Here is an 18,711-nt window from a genome sequence, read left to right as displayed (position 1 = left end):
CACATCTGTTCAATCACATGTTTATGTGTCACATATTAAATATTGTCCTATTTATCTTGAGCTGTTTTAATGATATCAATGTTTCTTTCTCTCTCTCCAGTGCATGGCTCCAGGGAGCCCGGCTGGCTGGAAGGGACACTGGATGGACGAACAGGATTGATACCAGAAAACTATGTGGAGTTTTTATAGTCCATGGCCCAGAAAAACACTTGAACTGGACAATTAAGGACTGGAATTCAACAAATTGGACTAGATTTGACTGCACACGACCGGACAGACTCTATTAGATCATTTATTAATCTGAACGGGACCATTGTTGATGAGGCCTCTCTTGTCTTGACTAGACTGGGAATTCAAACTGGACCACTGATTGAAGCCGGACCGAAAGGAGAGACCCATGAATTGCACTGAAAAAAAAGAAAGAAAGATTAGTCCCGCTGTGGTTCCGGCTGTTATTGGATTAGTGAAGAAGACTTCCCAAGTCCTGGTGAAGATGATGTGGTTATGAACCTGGAATGTGTGCAAGAGAAAGTGTGTGTGTGGCATGGGGGTGGGGGGGCTGAGAGAGAGTGATACATGTATAAATTAGGTGATATTTTGGAGCTATACGGCCCTTGCTTTATTAATTTGAACTGCACTGCCATTGCTCCAGAATGTCCTCTTTTCTATCAGCCAGAAATTGAAAAATCTGCCTGTGGAGATGATGGAGATGATGTCAGGGAATCATTTTTTTTTTAAAAAGCAATCGGCCTATACATTTGGACTTGCTAGTTAAATTCCTCACTGTTTAAATGATTGCTAATTCCATTGGGGGACCGAAGCTTTTAAAGAAGCTTTTAATGATGGGGTTTTGGTTGTACAGCTGTAAATGTGTTTGTAAGCACTTGCTGTGGCGGTCTGGTAATTCTCCAGGACAAGACTCATCCTGGCTTATGTTGCAGAGCTCCGGTTCAGCGACAGGAGCCCCAGGGTAGATCAACACAGAACGAGGTCGCCGCAGAAAGAGTTCGCTAAAAGGTCATCCTTATTCCAAATGCCGCTTGCAGAGCCCTGAGAAGAAAATTGAAAAATTCCAAACAAGTTCCACACGCAAATCATAGGTTTATCATGCAGCGTAGGAGGAACAACTGGGTGCTGCTGGTTTAAACAAGCCCAGCTGCGAATCCTGGCTCCGCTTCCACAGCTTTGGTATTTTTAGATTATTTAAACTAAATGGATCCAGTACGCATAATTAAGTTATACTGTATTTGGATCATTTAATTTTTTTAATTCACAGAGCACCTGTGTACCAACATGTATCCCATTTTTTTTTTTACTTTATTTACAATTCATCTTATTTATTTGTTATAAGCCTGCAACTTATTCTCCTTCTTCAACTATTATTATGAGCAAACAACTAAACAAATAAGTGCTGTGACTCGTAACCCACCACAAGGATAGGTTTTTTTATGTAGAATTATAACGATGATGCTAACTGTGATTATCTGAGGATGGACATTCACATTTGGAAGTGGAGTTTAAAGATTGTAATTTAATAGTAAATTAAATACAGATGTGGTATTCATAAAAGCTCAAACATTTGACAATACATAAATACAATACTTTTTCCTTTACTGTTTAGATTGCAAGCTGGTCTACTTTGGGGCTCCTATGAATTAACACAAGCTACATTTTTTCTTGAACCACTTAGTGAACATTTTTCAATAACCTTTGTCTTTGTTATTTTAGAACAATATTAAAGAGCATTTATTCATTGTAACAGAGAAATCAAATGGGAGAGTAAAAAAGCAACTTAAATGTGAAATGAGACTACTTTGTTCATATCTGAACATCCTATTTATGAGAGTTTCTTAAAGGCTCAATCCTGAACTGTATTCATTTTGAGGTGTTTTATTGACATTGTAAATAAATACACAGCATTTGATAAAGTATCATTTTTTTAAGTATGACATTTTATATTTTGTATTCTTAGCATACTAACTTAATTCCTTTATTCCATCTTTGTTGCCCAGATTTGTGTATCATTTAAGTCTATCCTTAAATATTCCTCCAGATGTTTTGGTGAATTGACAAGTTGTGCAGAATAAAAGATGAATGTTCAGCAGCTGCAGCCGTCGTCTTTGATGTTTCTTTTGGATAATACGCCTGCATTTTTACCCAGCGTTAAAGAAGTCAGACCAGGATCTACAACAGTGATGTTTTGAACCAAAATAAATCAACTATTTGATTATGACTCCAAGAACAATGTACATTTATCATTCTGTTCAACACTCAAAGGGTGTTCAGGCAATAGTGTTTTTTTCACTGTTTTATGGCAAACTATACTGTGTCTGTTTTCTGACATACTAGATTATGACTCTTTGAATACATACTATGTGTATACACTGATTATCAATACTATTTGAAAACACTGTACTGTTAACTTTTTCAGGATAATTTCAATTTACTATGGCTTTTAAAAGAAAATTGACTATATTATGACATTTTTTAAATGTTTTAACATTGGAATGATAAATGAATGATATTTTCCACATGTTTAGGCTCCTTTTACCAAAATATTATTTCAATACCTAGCTAGTTCTCACCATCATCTACAGTTGATGAAAGCATTTCCCTATATTGATTTGCTCATCCAATGATATATTTCATGTTATGTCTGTGTGATGTTGCTGCCAGAGATGTCTGCACAAAATATTTAGATATGAAACATTTGCATAATGAGGAACATGTGCAATTGTTGACTGCCCTGCTCTTAGTTATGTCTTCTTTTTTCCTCCAACATACTTTACAATCACTTTGACATATTTACTGACTTCAGATGTTTTTGACATACCATACTGTTATTTGATATACCATACTGTTATTTGATATGACAGATGACCAGACCTTTTAATGAACTTTTCAAAATACTATACTATGACTTTTTTCATGATATTTTCAACTTTCAAGAATTTTCTTCAACATACTATGACTTTTTATATTTACGATGTACTGTAGTATACCACAACTTTCTTTATCTTTTTTGAAATACTTATCTATGATTTATTTTATATTATTCGACAGATTTTTACTCTATAAAATACTATGAACTTTAAGGAGATACTTTTTTGTCTACATTCTATACTGTAATATACCTTCTTGGCATACTACACCATTACTTTTTATATTAGATTTGTTATGAAATATTATACATTGACATTCTTTTTTTTTTTACAATATACTATACTACAGCATGACTTTTTCATGGCATAATAGTTACACTTTTTTATGAGATACAATACTATACTAAGACTTTATTGCATACATTTTGTATTGCCTTTTGTACGACACTATTACTCTATGTAATTCTACATAACCTAATGCTTAGCAGGTCAATAAGTGTACATATCCCACATGTCAAAGTATTCTTAGATGATCCGTTTTTACACTATTTGTATTATTACCAACATTTCCAAGTCATTCTCAATATCTTGAAGAAAGAAAAAAAGTGGCGCTGAGCTTTGAAAAACTGGGAACTTTATTGTGTAAGATGTTTGAACTAAAGAGAAATCAGTTTTTCCGACTCGCACTCTCAACCTGTGATGACAAAAACATCATCCAAGCAGTTTACCAACACAATGGCAAATCCAATGTCAAAGAACAACACGGATAACTTAATTCAACATTTAATCAAATAGGTGAAAATATTGACACTGACTACAGAAGAGGTGTAATACAGAAGTAAAACAAACTTGTTTTTTTGAACAAACATTTTATATTTTTTGTTTGTTTTTACATTGGATTACATTTACATAACTGAAATACGAACAAAACAGACTTCAATGAAAGCCATAGCCATATGTACCAGTGAATCATAATCTGCCCTTAATCTTTAAAGATAATATTTGCATTTATTTTATACAAAATAGACTTTATTAACCAGTATGAGGGTAGTGCAATTCCGTCAGGCTCTGGTAGATTTACTTTCACACGGAGATTAAACTTTTTTTTGTCTCATTTTTCTATTTTAAAGTGACCAGTAAATCCTCACAGCAATATACATGGGATCCAAAGTCTGGACCTTTACAAAAGATATCTTCGAAATAAAATAAGAAGTACTAGAAGTTCAATAATAAGTGCTACTTAAAATGTAACTGCTTGAATACTTCTTGTTTGATAAATCTTTTTTTTTCTCTCCTCTGCTTTGGTCACTCTTATATAACGCAAAAACCACCTCCCGCCTGCCTCACCCTCCCTCCCTCTACCTCGTTTCCTTATAACTTTAAAACACAGTGAGCATTCATAGACTTTCCCATTGACTCGTAGAATTTACATTTACTTCACAAGACAAACATGTTTAACACTTCCTAATGTATTTAACACGTCTACCTTTATCAAACACAAACAGAAAAATATTTACTTTCTCGATTTGTTCAATGTACAAAAAGGATTGGGTAAAATTATTCCTATCAAAGAGGATCAGGTTGATCTATTCAAAATCGCAGAAAATATTGTCTTTTTTTTTTTACACTAGATCAATCTCCCAAAGAATGATATTTGTTAGGGGTTTATCTATTTCCTGATTTAATATGATATTTATATGGCTCTCTGTCTCCCTTTCGCAAGGCCTTTACATGTAGTTGAAAGGTAAAATAAAAATGTATAGGAGTATAGAGGTAATGTCCTTGTAAAAATATGTTGTAATAATAGACACTGTTTACATTGCACTGGATATGTCGGCGCTGCTATATACACCTATGGCCATTTAGAGATGAGCAGGGATGTGGTTAGGTCTACATGTTAAAGCTGGTTTTTCTGAAGCACCCACCTGGAAACATCTCTAATACTGTATGCACAAGTCACCAAACAGACGGTTTAGTCAAATCTTCCCCCGGAATAATCCACATTAACGTGAGCGGCACAAGCCCGTGTTCTTCACAGCAAAAGGCCACGAGAGTTTACGAGTAAAGCTGAAAGCCTGCACTGTACACGAAACAACCCTGCTGTGAGTAACCATCCTCTGGCAGAATGGCTGATTAGAAACGTGATGGCTTTTATTGAATAGTGGCTTGGATGCGTCCAGAGTCTGCTGTGCTGTTAGCTGTGAGTAACACACAAATGACTGGTCTCTATGGCAACGTGCTACCTGGTCTGTTAACTGCCATTCGGAGTTATGTGCAGCAGAGGGATGAGTACCATGCAGAGTGAACAGCTGAAAATCTATACGGTCGACATTTTAGGCAGGAAAACATTGAGGAAAATAGATGAAGGGGGGGGGGGGGTTGTGTTTGAGTTTTAACCGAAGCCAATGAACAACTGCACTGTGTGTTTTGCTTTGGCCATTACATAAGCTGGTATGAACATGTTTTCACATTACAAATGTATTAAATGCTGACCACCACCCGTTTAACAGTAGAAGATATTACTGTTGACCTTGCAATTTCAAAAATACAATATATTGTGCATATCCAAAAAAAGTCCATCATATACTTAACTTGGACGATAACAATCAGTACGTTTAAGCTGGTGTAGGTGTGACACTGAACATCTGAGCGCCCTGAAGCAAAGGTAAAAAATAAATAAAAAGTGTTGTTGTCTCCAAACTGATTAATCACTCCTGCACATCTCCAGAAAAGATATATCAAAATGTGATACAACATTTGGCACTAGTGGAACACATCCAAGTGAGTGAGTCAGCCTGAGCTTTGATTCACTTTATTTGGATCAAACTGCATCTTCTTCCAAAAGATATCTCAATTGTAGAGGTGAAATCCTGTGCTGGGAACAGATGTTCCATACATTATGGGTGTCTCTATTTATATATTATTTGTCTATATCTCATATACAAAAAATATGTAATTATGTATGGAATTGAATTATCTTTTAATCGTGTTGAGTTAAACTACTTAATAATAAACCCACTTCCTGTTTGTGCAAACTATTTGAGATGAAGCTGATTGAAGGTTATATTTAATCTAAAATGCTACTTTGAGGGAAATGCAGTACTTTTGTCAACAATAATATGCTTTTTGTTTACCTGAATTAACATATGATAAAGTAATTGATGTCACTTCTCAGTACTTCTGAGGTTTGAGCACGGTGTAGTACTTACTGTTTTCATGGTACCTTATTTTGAAAACCCAACTAAAAAAAATCTAGTAACCATTTTATAAAACCGTGAACTCTTTCCTTTTAGACCTTCCTGTGATTACTGGTAGTGGGAACAGGCAGTCTGACCAGGTAAGTCAATAAAACCACATTTAAAAGTAAAGTTGTATGAAACCATTTACTAAACGAGAAAGTAAGTATATGCAGCCGGAAAAGAAAGGGCAATTTGACTTTAAATCAGGCTCGCTTGAATCATGACGGCTATTTACTAATACACAGACGCCTTGGGTGTTCTTTTCCAGGCAATTTAGTTTTTAAAACCCCACCTGTATGATTGCATCGGAATAAATTGCTACGGTTTGTAAACAATTTTGATTTAAATGAACCTTAAATATTATAAAACGTCAGATATGCCTAGTTTAATTCCAGTGGTGTCCATTTAGCACCGATGGGGTTGAAGATCGTTACAACCTTGTTAAAGAACTTGGATTTTATTTCACATTATATCTGTTGACATATTCTGTTTACTGGAACTTTAAGTAACTGATTGGGAGATGCAGTATATTAATCAAATATACTTTACATGGGAAAAAGAGACACACATCATGTGTTTTGGGACTGATAGTTTCCCTGTCTATTTTCTGTGATTCTTAAACTTTCTTATGACATTAAAATATAAAATCTTCATATTTCATACTGCTCTGAGTATTTCTAACTTGTACAATAGGCTGTCTTCCTAAAGGAGCCAACATCGGGGGGGGGGGAACGTCTGAGGAACAAATCAATGAGAGCTGCCCACACTAAAAACACAGAAAACAGCTGCTTGGAAAGGAAACAGAAATTGCAAGCGTGGAAAAACGAAAACATAAATAATATGTGGACATTTCTCAAGGTAGATAGTTATGCAAAAAGAAAAAACGTGGTTTATAGAGGATGGCTATGAAGAGCTTTAAAAGCTAAAAGGCACTGATTTTCCCTTCTCAGATACATCCTGTGTAAACATTTTGCTAAGTGAATGTGTGTCTGCAAATACTGTTGTATGTTGTGCATTTCTAAGCATGGCCTGCATTTGTGGTAAGAAATGCGTGTCTGCATAAAATAAATGAATATTATATATAATAATAATATTCCAGTTCTTTTCTTTCATTGGTCAGGTATATAAATCCGATTCAAATCATTTCAGTAATGATGAATGATTCACAGCTGAACACAGTTTGTCCTTAATGTCCTTTAGTCCAGAAGAAGAGATGTTCTCATGTTAGAGTATGCTTCGTGAACACGTACGACATTCTCTGTACAGTGGAGCTGGGGGGGGGGGGACGACGACGACGACGACATATGGGCAGGTGAGCAGAGGAACTGTAAGCTTGAACTCGTACTTCAATACGCTGCTAATCTAACAAGTTGGACACAATATGAGGTGTCGTGTTGAGGGCGGAAAAGGACTTTCTAGGTATTGGCTTGTCATTAAAAACAACAATACAAAACTGGAGGCAGGAGAGGGTAAGAGGCGGGTGGCCACCAAAAGAAACTGCATTAAAAACCTGAGGACAGGGCCATGGACGGAGGAGGGGCCTGGAAAAATGAAATAAAAAATAGATTCCCAAAATGCATCCGGCCCATGAGACATTCAACGCCAACATATTAATGACATTTTCTTCTTGGTTAGCCAAAAGGAAGGGCTTCAGGTCGGTGCTAGGGTTGCCCACAGTGGCTTGGCCCGACCTGTGACCACACGGGGAGGCGTGAGGCGATGGGAGGCGAGGAATTGTGCTCCGATATAAGGTTGACCGGCTGAGGCCTTGAGGGGCGTGGCTGAATTCCTAAAGGGGGCGGGCCTGGGAAAACGGAGGAATCAAATCCGAGTGCTGGGAGAGGCAGGACAAGAGAAGGTTTAGGGCCTGGGGCAAAAGCTTGGGGCCCCATGAGCGGTTCGTGGTCAGGGCAAGATTTAAGGCATTGCTTCACAGTTTAAGGCAGTCATTTCTGATGAAACAGCAGAGGCTTGACGCTCCCATCTTTAAATTTTGGTATTTGGTTGGTGATGATCTCTGCCAGCATCTCCGGGAATTCCACACTGAGGGTTTTATTCACAAAGGTGTAGAAACAGATCTGGAGAAGACCCTCCACCATCTGGAAGAGACATCCACAGACAGACAGATTAGTGAGTCTATTAGATATTCAACAAAATGTTGCAGGATTAACATCGAATTAGCCTTGGATTCTATATACAGAAGGTCTTTACTTCTGCAATAAAGAGGCTTTACAGAGAGCGATAGATATAGAGAGCTTGTAACAGCTTTGAATGGAACATACAGTAATGCACTTAGTGGGATATGAGTTCATGCTTCAGGGTTTTAGACTAACCAGCATGGTGCAGGGAGTCCAAAGAAAACACAAGGCATGCAATACACTACAGTGTGTGTGTGTGTGTGTGTGTGTGTGTGTGTGTGTGTGTGTGTGTGTGTGTGTGTGTGTGTGTGTGTGTGTGTGTGTGTGTGTGTGTGTGTGTGTGTGTGTGTGTGTGTGTGTGTGTGTGTGTGTGTGTGTGTGTGTGTGTGTGTGTGTGTGTGTGTGTGTGTGTGTATCTGACCTCCTGCATTGAGTCCAGTAGCTTAGTTAGCTGGTAGAAACGCTGCCAGTTCTGACTAGCGTTCTCCTCTCTTTTGACGATAGCTTTCCCCAGTTCCTTGATGTACGTCATCCTGATCTCGTCAAACACCGCCTGGCTCTTCAGGCCGTCTTTCGGTACTAAACACATAAAACACAGATGCAGACACCAAGAGACAGAAGTGTTAAAGTTATCTGGCAATAGCAGGATTCCTACTTACAATAAAAAAGATAATAACAAAAAGACATTGTAAAAATCAAATATTCTAAATGTTTTATTGTGGCTGGAGCTCCAGTCTCCTATGTCAAACTGAAAATCCAGCAGCTTTATTTTGTACTCTGATGCAAAAAACAGCCATATACATTAATATTCCACTAAAACTTATTGTGTAGGTCCCCAACCAGGACACTTGGAAGGTGTTGACTAAGAACCAGAATGCTGTAGGCAGTGGGAAATATGCAACACTAAACATATATAGCTTTTATGCTAAATGTTCCGTAACTGGTGTGGCCTGGATGAGGATCTGAGAGAGGAGCAGTTAATGTCTTCATCAAAATCACAAACTCTGCATTTACACTTTATTTTAAATGGCCGAAGAACATCAAAATGCAGTTGTCATAACAACCATGTCAACACACCACGGACCCCTCGTCAGTCTGGTGTCTCGCACTGCGCCCAGGCAAAGCCACACTAACGGGCCAATAGATTATGCAAAGCCGCAGAGGGCATGGTCGGGGTGAAATGCTGTCTGTTTTACATAATCAGATAAATGGGAGATACCACAGTGCACATGCTATCTGGCCTCCTAATAATGCATTGGCAAAGAGTGTAAGAGGGAGACAGAATGCCTATCCTGCGTTCTGTTTTGGATAAAAGAAAACAATGTGTTGTTATCTAACACTTAGTAGAGAAGAGCTCTAATGACCTGTTTGGGCTTTTTTAAATACCTTTTTAAATTCTGTCTTCAAATGTGCTGAAAGTGAAGTTGGCCCACTGAACTTTTCACTTGTGTTTAACAGTAAATCAAATTGTCCCATAGGTCACTTTTCACTCACATGCATGATAAATGATTAAAACAGCTCATCGCAGCTGACAGTATTTCCATCCCGTAGGGGAACAGATGGAAACAGCTCTTAGGTACGAGAATGCAAGAAGGGTTCAGTGTGGAAATGTCATTTCCTCTGCATAATGAGAAAATCACCTCTAAAGTGCATCCTGTCCCCTTCACAGGGAGTGAGGCATAGGGAGGAATGCTCCACTCCTCACAACACAGTTATTAACATAATTAGGAAGACATTTGATTCAGTTTAAAAGCTGAACATGTAAAGGGCACTCACTACAAAGTTAGACTAGTAGGCCAATGCTTTTATAGCCAGTATTGGGGAGAAAGCATTTCCTGTAACATCGTGTTTGTGTATTATACTGTGACATAAGAAACTTAGTTGACCTCACTGTGATGTTTATCATTTTGAGACAAGCTACTGAACCGAATGTATGGTTACGATACAGGGCAGCTTTCCGTAAATGAGAGAACAAAAAGGGCTGTCCAAGAGATGAAGTACCTGTGGGACACTTTAAGATCTTTTCAACTGAGACAGTGACTACAGAAGATGAACAGACTGTACTTTTGCGAAAAAAACGGTTTTCAGGAAAGCTTAGAAAACTGGATGGCGTGATGGAGTTGTTACAAAAGCCCTCTGTAGGGTAAAAAGCATCTTAAGACAGGATCATACCAGTAAAAGGTCAGAAAGTGTTAATATCCAGATTTAAGACACTTGATTTTAAACGTCTTGTCTTTTCAGGGCACAACATTTAACTGTGGGTTTGTATGGTTTTGCTGCATTAATCATAAAGCTAAAATAGTTTCATAAATTGTGTGCAAGTGCGGATCAAAATGCTTTGATTATGCAAAAGGAAACAATCGAATGTGTGCGTTGTGGTACAGATATTTTTTTTTTAATGTGTATTTAAAAAAACTGAGCTTGGAACTGAGATATAATCTATTCAAATCTATCCTATCTGCCACACATATGTACTCATCCACGCTCAACGATAGTGCGAAAGCATGAGCCTACATTTGCATTTACAAAGCAGTCTGTCTGCATTCCACTAAGTGTGCTACCCTACTGTGAGAAAGTGAGCTAATAGGCTGCAGTAGTAAAACCTAGTTTTTAAAATATAAAAGGTGATAATTAATGAATTCTACAATAAGTGCTGAGGTTTGTTCCTGAAGTATGAAAACACAGCATTACAGTATATGTGATTTACAATGAGAAGCTTGTTCATTACCTGTGCTAAGCAGCAACAGGACCTTCATGCACAGGTACTCGTCATAGGACACCTGCAGTCTGACAAACTCATTACAGATTTTCAGCATCTGCTCGCACTGGTCGGTCATGAAGGGCAGCTTCATGCGATCTCTGAAAAGAAAGGGCAAGGGAGAAAGTGGAGATGAGGGAGACGTGTGGAACGGATTGAGCCAGAGACAAGAAGGAAAACACAGAGATATAGATTAGAGGTAAACTCTTTCACTCATCCTGTTATTAAAGTCTAAATAAACAGCCCCAGCAGGAAAGCGCCACAACCGTGAAAGAGAAAAACCAGACTGTGAAATCAGTCTTGATGGATTTTCACACCTCACTTCCACTAACACACAGCACGTATTACTTTCAACCTCTAAAATCAATACAGCGCATTCTTCTCATGCATAGCCTTGGGTTAAGAGAAGTCTATTCATTCTGCCCAGCTGCAGTGCTACCGGTGAAGACTTGTTCACCTTTCATATCTATTTTTACTCCTGTTGCAGTTTTTGTCCTTAGGGAGCGGATGTTCACAGTTTGGGCCTACTCTTTCTACGTACATCCAGTAAACACGAGCTGTTTGCACCTTGTCAGGGGCGAGAGCTCAGTGTCTGTAGCAAGTCAATATGATTCGAGAAACCTTCATTAGTTGGGGAAATGCACACTGCACTTCTAAATTCCTACTGGTCTCATCAGACTCCTTAAAAAAAACTAAATCCATGACCAGAATATCTGCCAGGTAATTTTTCAAACCGTAGTAACCAAGATGTATCTCAATCTCAAAGTATTTAAAATGATCACTGAAATGTTGTGCTTTGATCAAAGATCAAATATTACAATAAGATACATTAATCAAATACAAAAACATTTATGTATTTGTTTGAGAGATCAATACACCAGGATGCAATTAGCTTAGCTGAAACAGTGGAAGCATGGCGGTAAATAGCTACTTAGCTTTCGTCAAGAAGCAACAAATACCTAAAGTATTTAACTTCCTATAAAACCCCAAATCTAGAAATAAGCGATTAAAGGATGCAAAACATGAATAACTGTGCTGTAAATGTGTGTATTTGTAATCTTTGGACAGAACCAGGCTAGCTGTTTTCCCCTAGTTAATGCTAGGCTAACCCAATCAGCTCCTGGCAAATAAACCTTAATTTCCCCTGTACAAAGGTCTTTGTCTAAAAACACATTGTGCCATTAGCGGTTTCTTTTATCATGATTTAATAAATAAACATTCAGCTAATTATTTCCAGTAAACTCAAGAGTCATTGGCAAGTGGTTAAGCCAAGTGATGAAGTCAGACACTCTGAAATGAGCAAACGAAGAATAGGCTATAAAAGGTTGTGCTGAAGAAAAGACTGCATAAACACACAAAAGCTGCCCTTGGTACGCACTTGTTGATGACGAGATCAGGGGCGAAGCAGAGCATGCTACCGTTACACTGCTCGTACGACCTCCAACCCAGACTGAAGGACATGAGGAAGAGCCATGAGCACTGCAGCAATGTCATCTGGTCATCCAGGTGCAGGTTGCGGAAGCCTTGGAAAGTCAGATAAAGTGGATTAGAAAGTTACATTTGAACATTAAGTCCTTTGTTGAAGACCTTAGCCCAGAGGTCGGCAACCCGCGGCCCTCGAGCCACATGCGGCCCTTTAAGCCCTCTGCTCTGGCTCCCTTGAGCTTAGACAAAAATAAGAAGGAAATAAAATAAAAGTATTTGTAGGACTATTTATATTTTGTTACACGGTTGAAAATGTTTCGTATCTTGTATTTTGAGGTGATACTGTCACACATAAAACAATTTTAAAAACGGTTTTAATTAGGTCAACTAAAATATGCGTCGTATTCTGCTACGGCTCGATGAGCGAACTATGGATAAATCAAAGAAAAGAAAAGTATCGGAGGAACAGAGGATTTAATTCTGCGTGGTTAGAGTTATATGCTTTCACATCGAACGGTGCTGGCTCACTGGTATGTTTGATATGTGGAGTGAAGTTGTCAAAGGTGCTGCAGCCTTTACATATATGGGAGGAAAAACACGGAAGAGGAAGACAGCTGACGATCTTCAGTCATAATTCAATCAGTTACCGGTAACTCTTTTTAGGGTGCAGCTATATGTTTTATTTATAAGTGGGCCCATTTTAATTATATTAACTTTCTTCAAATGTGCAGAGGACTCCCGAGTGCTGTGTTGATTTATTTTAAAGTAGACCTGTTTATTTGTTTTAATTTTCCTTACAGTATAAGAGTTCTTCGTTTCTTCTTAGAGGTAAACAGTTTTCTTATGTAATAAATAATAAATGCAAAAAAACTGTAGTTTTTGTCCATGATGTAACAATATATACAACTTTATAAGCTATCAAGCTATCAAATATGTTTTGCGGCTCCAGACAAAGAAAAATGGTGGAAAAGGGGGTAAAATGGCTCTTTTGGTCAAAAAGGTTGCAGACCCCTGCCTTAGGTCAACAGAACAGTATTTATTAAACTGCATTTCATTCAAAATAGTGTAAAATTTGTTTTAACTGATTTACTAGGGTGACGGCGTATGCTGCGGTCTGAAATATATTTCACATAATTAAGTTTGTTTTATAAAGACGGACAGCAAAATATTGGCTAAAAGAGATGAAGAAACATTGAACAAATTGAAATGTAATTACCCAATACATAATTTAAAGACAACAAACCAAAATAGTATATTGTAGTTCAGTCGATGTTCAAATTGGAATACAATTGCAGTTCCAACTTTTACACACCATTAAAACCCTAAATGTGAAACATCAGATGAAAAGCCCCCCCCCCCCCAACAGCCTGCAGTAAGAGCTTTTCCTCACTATCACTGTGGCATGTTGCCAGCTGTGGACAACGCACAAGATGAAACATTGGTGCCAGGTTTGTCCTTTATCATACTCTCCCAGAAAGAGAAACAAAGTGAAATAAAGGTTACATTTTGAATTTAGAAATCTGATACCAAGATTTAGTGTGAACAATAGCAACAATTACAATGAGAAGGAAAAGAAATTCCAAACAAATATTTATAGCGATTATCAAGTCATGTGGCTTCTTTCTCATGATTAGAAACTAGCATGTGGGGGTGAACAATTTGAGTTTTTCTGGAAAAAGGTACTACGCAGCAATGAATCCAGCATTTTTCACAATACTTATGACATGAATTTAAGCTATTTCAGGCAACAGTAAAATAGTAAAGTATATACAGTAAGCTGCATCTACTGTATGATGACAATTCTAATCTATAATGTTCCCACAGAGTTTTGCAAAAGTAATTAGTAAAGATGACACTGACTATAAATACAGTAATTTGATTAGCTTTAAAATAAAAATAGAAGATGGTTGGCTGCCATATATATTTTTGCTTAGAAATGTTTACCATGTTACAGGTTGTATGAACATAATCTTTATGCACATTACAATCATATTAAACTCAGCCATGACCTTATCACAAAAAGTACTTTGAAGGTGTAGCGTTTCTAAAGTGAATTATTATACGGCTGTTTTGTCAGTATTGCATATTTCACACTTTTTATAAATAGTAGCTGAACATGTGTGGTTCTTTGGATGAACTTCCACGAGGAATCACATGGGTTATAATTTCTGTACAGTCTTATATTAAATACACTCAGAATGAACACCACTGCACCAATTGAGATAACTAACTGGCAACCAGCCTAAACAGGATTAAATCAGCTACACAAAGGTTCCTTATTTGCTTATAATTAACTGTACGAATCCACTTGATCAGCTAACAGATACAGTTTAAATCTGAAAAGCCCCATCAAAGCTATGAATGTGGCAAGAGTAACTTGTCTTAACACCTGTTTTAGCCACTAGCCGGTTCACTTTGACATTTATAAGTATGATAAGTTATGTTCCTTCAGTTAAAACCATCACATTTTTTACATTATTTTTACCAGTTGACTTGCGGCTACTAGTGTTCTGAAGTCTCATTCAGGAATGCTAACAAGGTTAGGTTAGGTTTACTGGAGGGCAGAAGTAAAAGCTACACCATGGCGTACCAAATGTCTAGGCAAATATTTTCTTTTCAATTTGATCTTAAAGAGTTGCCATATCCTGTACAGCTGCATGTATTCCAAATGACAAATTACTTAATTTTCCATCACTGACTTGTCCCACTGCCAATTAGTCTCAATAACAAGACTAATACCTCATTCACACTGGAGCTTGAAAAGCACCGGGTTCTCCCATTCACACCGCAGCGGAGCCGCCTCTTACACTTACGTCGAGGCAGGGGCAGGGGCGGGATCAACTCCTGAACAACAACAAAAAGCCCGCGTTTTATCCAGTTTGTACACAACGATGGAGAAACTTAACAAGCAGCAGTGGTCCACTGAAGACACCAGCTACCTACTGGGAATCTGGTGTTCTGAAGAGGTACAGAGGAAGCTGGAGCACAATCGGCCATTGTTGTCCTTGTCAGTGTCAGCTGTGAGGGGTTTCCGCGGTTTGGCTTTATGAAGCAGGCACGCACACGGTTACGTCATGACGCAAACGATGACACAATGACGCAGCACCAGTCGGACTCTGGGCGGTGTGAAAAGAGCCGGAGCTAAACCGAAGAACCGGTTCTGAACCTGAAAAGCTCTAGCACGGAGCTTGAACCGGAGTTGTGTTGGTGTGAATGAGGTATAATTGGGCTCACTTTTCTTAGCACAGATATAGAACCAAACCAAATCAAAGGCAACACGTGTTTAGGAGCTTTTTGTTACCTGGCAGTGACTTGGCCCACTTGACTGCAGAGATGACCTGCTGCCCCCCAAGCCTGTTGAGAGTGGTCATGAGCCGCGTAGAGGTGTCCGGCAGAGTGCTGTCGTAGCCCGAGTAAATGATCTCTGGCTCAATGGCCTTTAGCACAGACAGCATGGTGGGCACGAGCTGAGGGATGGGTCTGGGGATGCCCGGAACAAGCATGTTGCTGGTGGGCTCTGAGGGTCCAGAAGGCCGCTGCACCTTCATCTTGATCAGCTTCTTGTTTTTCCTTGCTGGGAGACAGGCGAAAGGGAAATCAAAAAAAAGAATGAGCAAAGAGTCATACTTATTCCGGCAAAGGTGGCCATGCTTTCAACATTTGTATTTGAATGATTTCTGATATTACAACCAACAGCATCTACACAACTGAAGAGTACAATTAAAGATCAAAGCAGCAAGATGTTGGTTAGGGTTTAATAGACGATACACTTGGATTATTGTGATTACTGAAATTAATTTGATGGAAAGTCATGTGTTTCCTCCAGACAGGCATGTACTGTTTGTTATAAAATATACAGACTGCCGACAGAAGAAAGAGAGATGTTCATACAGTAAGCCATTTCCACTCTAAATGAATCTGTCATGTCTTTTCCTGATTAGCTGATTAATAATTGTGTCTATAGAATATCAGAAAATAGTGTTAAAAATGTTAAAATTTTCTAGGGGCAAAAGTGATGTCTTCAAATGTCCTGTTTTTGTTATAAAACAAAAAAGGGACAAATGTGTACATTAGACAACTTTTAAATTGCTGCTGTAGATCATATTATTTATGAATTATTAAACATCATGTGTAATAAAATTACCATCGTACGAGTTTAAAGTTTTGTGCAATTACTTTGAACCCAATTAATTGTAACAAACCAGTGAAAGGTCGTGAGAATATAGCATGCCGGTTTTTACACAGGTATGAGCCATAAACTCTTCTCTGTCTGAACAAAAAAACATTGCCTTTCTCAGAAGAACATTAAAACGTTTTTTTCTCAGTAGCAAATTGCTGTGTTGACGCACACATGTAGAATATCTGGCCATCGTTTTAGAAATGTCTACCACTAAATGTGCAAAAACATATCAGGGGTTGAGAGGTTACCATGAAAAAACATGTTTGTTTTTTTCTACTCTACCTTTTTTAATTTCCTCTCCTGGCGTTTCTATAGCAACTGAGAGCCTTTCTGGGATCCTGTCTGCTGATGCGCTGACGTCCATCAAATCCCTCTCCCTTTCTCTCTGTCCTCTGCCTGTAGCAAACTATTTTCACCTCAGCCTGACAAACACTGCACTGTCTACAAGTAATCTCACTCCACACTGAGTGTGATTTCATGCCCCGAGGAAGCATCAGCTGAAATAACCTAACAACCAAATTCTGAGTAGTTGTGCTTCACTTTTTGCTTACCATGTCCATCTCCCTAAAATGTGACTCCTTTAATTGTTTCTCCCTCTCTTAACCATTTATCCTTTGAAGCAGTATTAGGTGAAGGACCAGAAAGTGTTCCAAGGCTCTAGAGGCGGGACTTGACAGTGGATTTTGAATTGACGTATGTTCCTGAGGAGCTGGAGCTCTCATACTGCCTCAGCTGTAATCGAGCACATGTGTACAGAACAGCACATCTATTGACAATGGTTTATACACTCGCACATGTTCACAGGTGAGTGACTAATGCCAGAAGACACACATTCACAAATCCAGAGTCTCATAAACCAGCAACATTTCAAAAAGGACTTTGAGATCTGCTTTCGTTTCTCTCACTGTCAATATCTATCTAAAATAAATCATTGTAACTGCTAAAAGTGAAAAGCCCACATAGTGAGTAATAATACCCTCATTGTATTCCTACAGGAACAGATTAAGATTATTACATAAGAAGTAATTGTGAGGAACATCAACAAATAAAAAAGTTAAGGCAGAGGCAGAGATCTTTTAAGATAAGGAGAAATTACAATATGGTAAGTAAAAGAGGAAGATATAAGGGACAGTATGTTTTAATTATGTTTGCTCTGTGAATGCATGCCTTACCGCACTGCTTTAATTGCCCATTACATATTGTTTATTCACAGCAATGGTAATAAGTTATTCAATATTTAATTAGTTGATATACCCTTCTTGGTTGTTTATTTATGTTGAGATGGAACATTTCCCTCATGTCTTATTGTTTTAAATACAATACTGCTTTCAACAAGGATCTAGGCTACAGTCTTTACCAATAGTATTCCAACAACAACCTTTGAATGTAAAATCACAGAGCATACTGTCTTTGATTTGACATGATTAAACATATCTCAACATGTTAAGATCTATGGGAACAGCTTAAAACAGTACTATAAATAAGTAAGTACATTATCTCCATTACTTAGTGTTAAACTACAACCAAGATTATATATTTTCATTTTTCCAGTTATCATACGAGACATGCTGGAGGTTGTAGTGGAAAAAGTGTGTAGCAGGGCTGCAGAGCCAATCACATGACACTCAATGAAGGGGAATTACAGAGGCATAGTTACAAAAAAAATAGTAAAAGTTCAAATACTGTGTCACTGTGTGATTTCTATAATCTCTCGGTTAATATTCCAAATATATGTCCAAGTTAACATTGTAAAATGTAAAAATGTTTATGATGATTGCACTTTGAGAGTGTATTATACATTTATTATAACAAATATGGCTCCATTCCTAGGGTCTTGAGTGATCACCACCCATCATATGAAACCTCACTTGATTGTTATCAAGTATGTAGCCAGCAAAGCAAAATCACAGAAGCAGTTGTCAGTTGTCAACATTTAAAGGTCTCAATTTTAATTTCTCCCTTATGCTCAGCTCTGAGGTGGGTAAGGAGGGAGTGGGTGGAGTCTTCGCTAGGCCACGCCCTATTTGAAGAAAAACCCTGAAATAACTCCACCCTAACGACCTAATCTGTTTGGAAATTCCACACATTA

The 18,711-nt window shown here is 38.0% G+C and overlaps 2 protein-coding genes across 4 annotated transcripts in view; one reads left to right on the top strand and one right to left on the bottom strand.

The window, feature by feature from the left end:
* LOC307018106 (rho GTPase-activating protein 26-like) overlaps window positions 1–2,101 on the top strand; it is a 74,385-nt gene extending 72,284 nt beyond the window's left edge. For all 3 annotated transcript variants that reach the window (XM_079648180.1, XM_079648181.1, XM_079648179.1), the window contains exon 25: window positions 101–2,101. In XM_079648180.1, coding sequence (XP_079504306.1) covers window positions 101–189 — 89 coding nt within the window. In that variant the 3' untranslated portion in view covers window positions 190–2,101. The remainder of the gene's footprint in view (window positions 1–100) is intronic.
* Window positions 2,102–3,494: 1,393 nt separating this feature from the next.
* The window catches only part of LOC307018856 (glucocorticoid receptor-like), a 72,473-nt gene continuing 57,256 nt past the window's right edge, over window positions 3,495–18,711 (bottom strand). The window contains exons 6-10 of the mRNA XM_079649333.1: window positions 15,744–16,016; window positions 12,396–12,540; window positions 10,988–11,118; window positions 8,681–8,838; window positions 3,495–8,220 (exon numbers count right to left, since the gene is read on the bottom strand). Coding sequence (XP_079505459.1) covers window positions 8,068–8,220; window positions 8,681–8,838; window positions 10,988–11,118; window positions 12,396–12,540; window positions 15,744–16,016 — 860 coding nt within the window. The 3' untranslated portion in view covers window positions 3,495–8,067. The remainder of the gene's footprint in view (window positions 8,221–8,680; window positions 8,839–10,987; window positions 11,119–12,395; window positions 12,541–15,743; window positions 16,017–18,711) is intronic.

This window comes from Notothenia rossii (assembly GCF_949606895.1).
Source record: "Notothenia rossii genome assembly, chromosome: 9".
NCBI classification, from domain to species: domain Eukaryota; kingdom Metazoa; phylum Chordata; class Actinopteri; order Perciformes; family Nototheniidae; genus Notothenia; species Notothenia rossii.
Note: the sequence above shows the minus strand (reverse complement) of the source record. Positions and strands in the feature narration are given on the sequence as shown.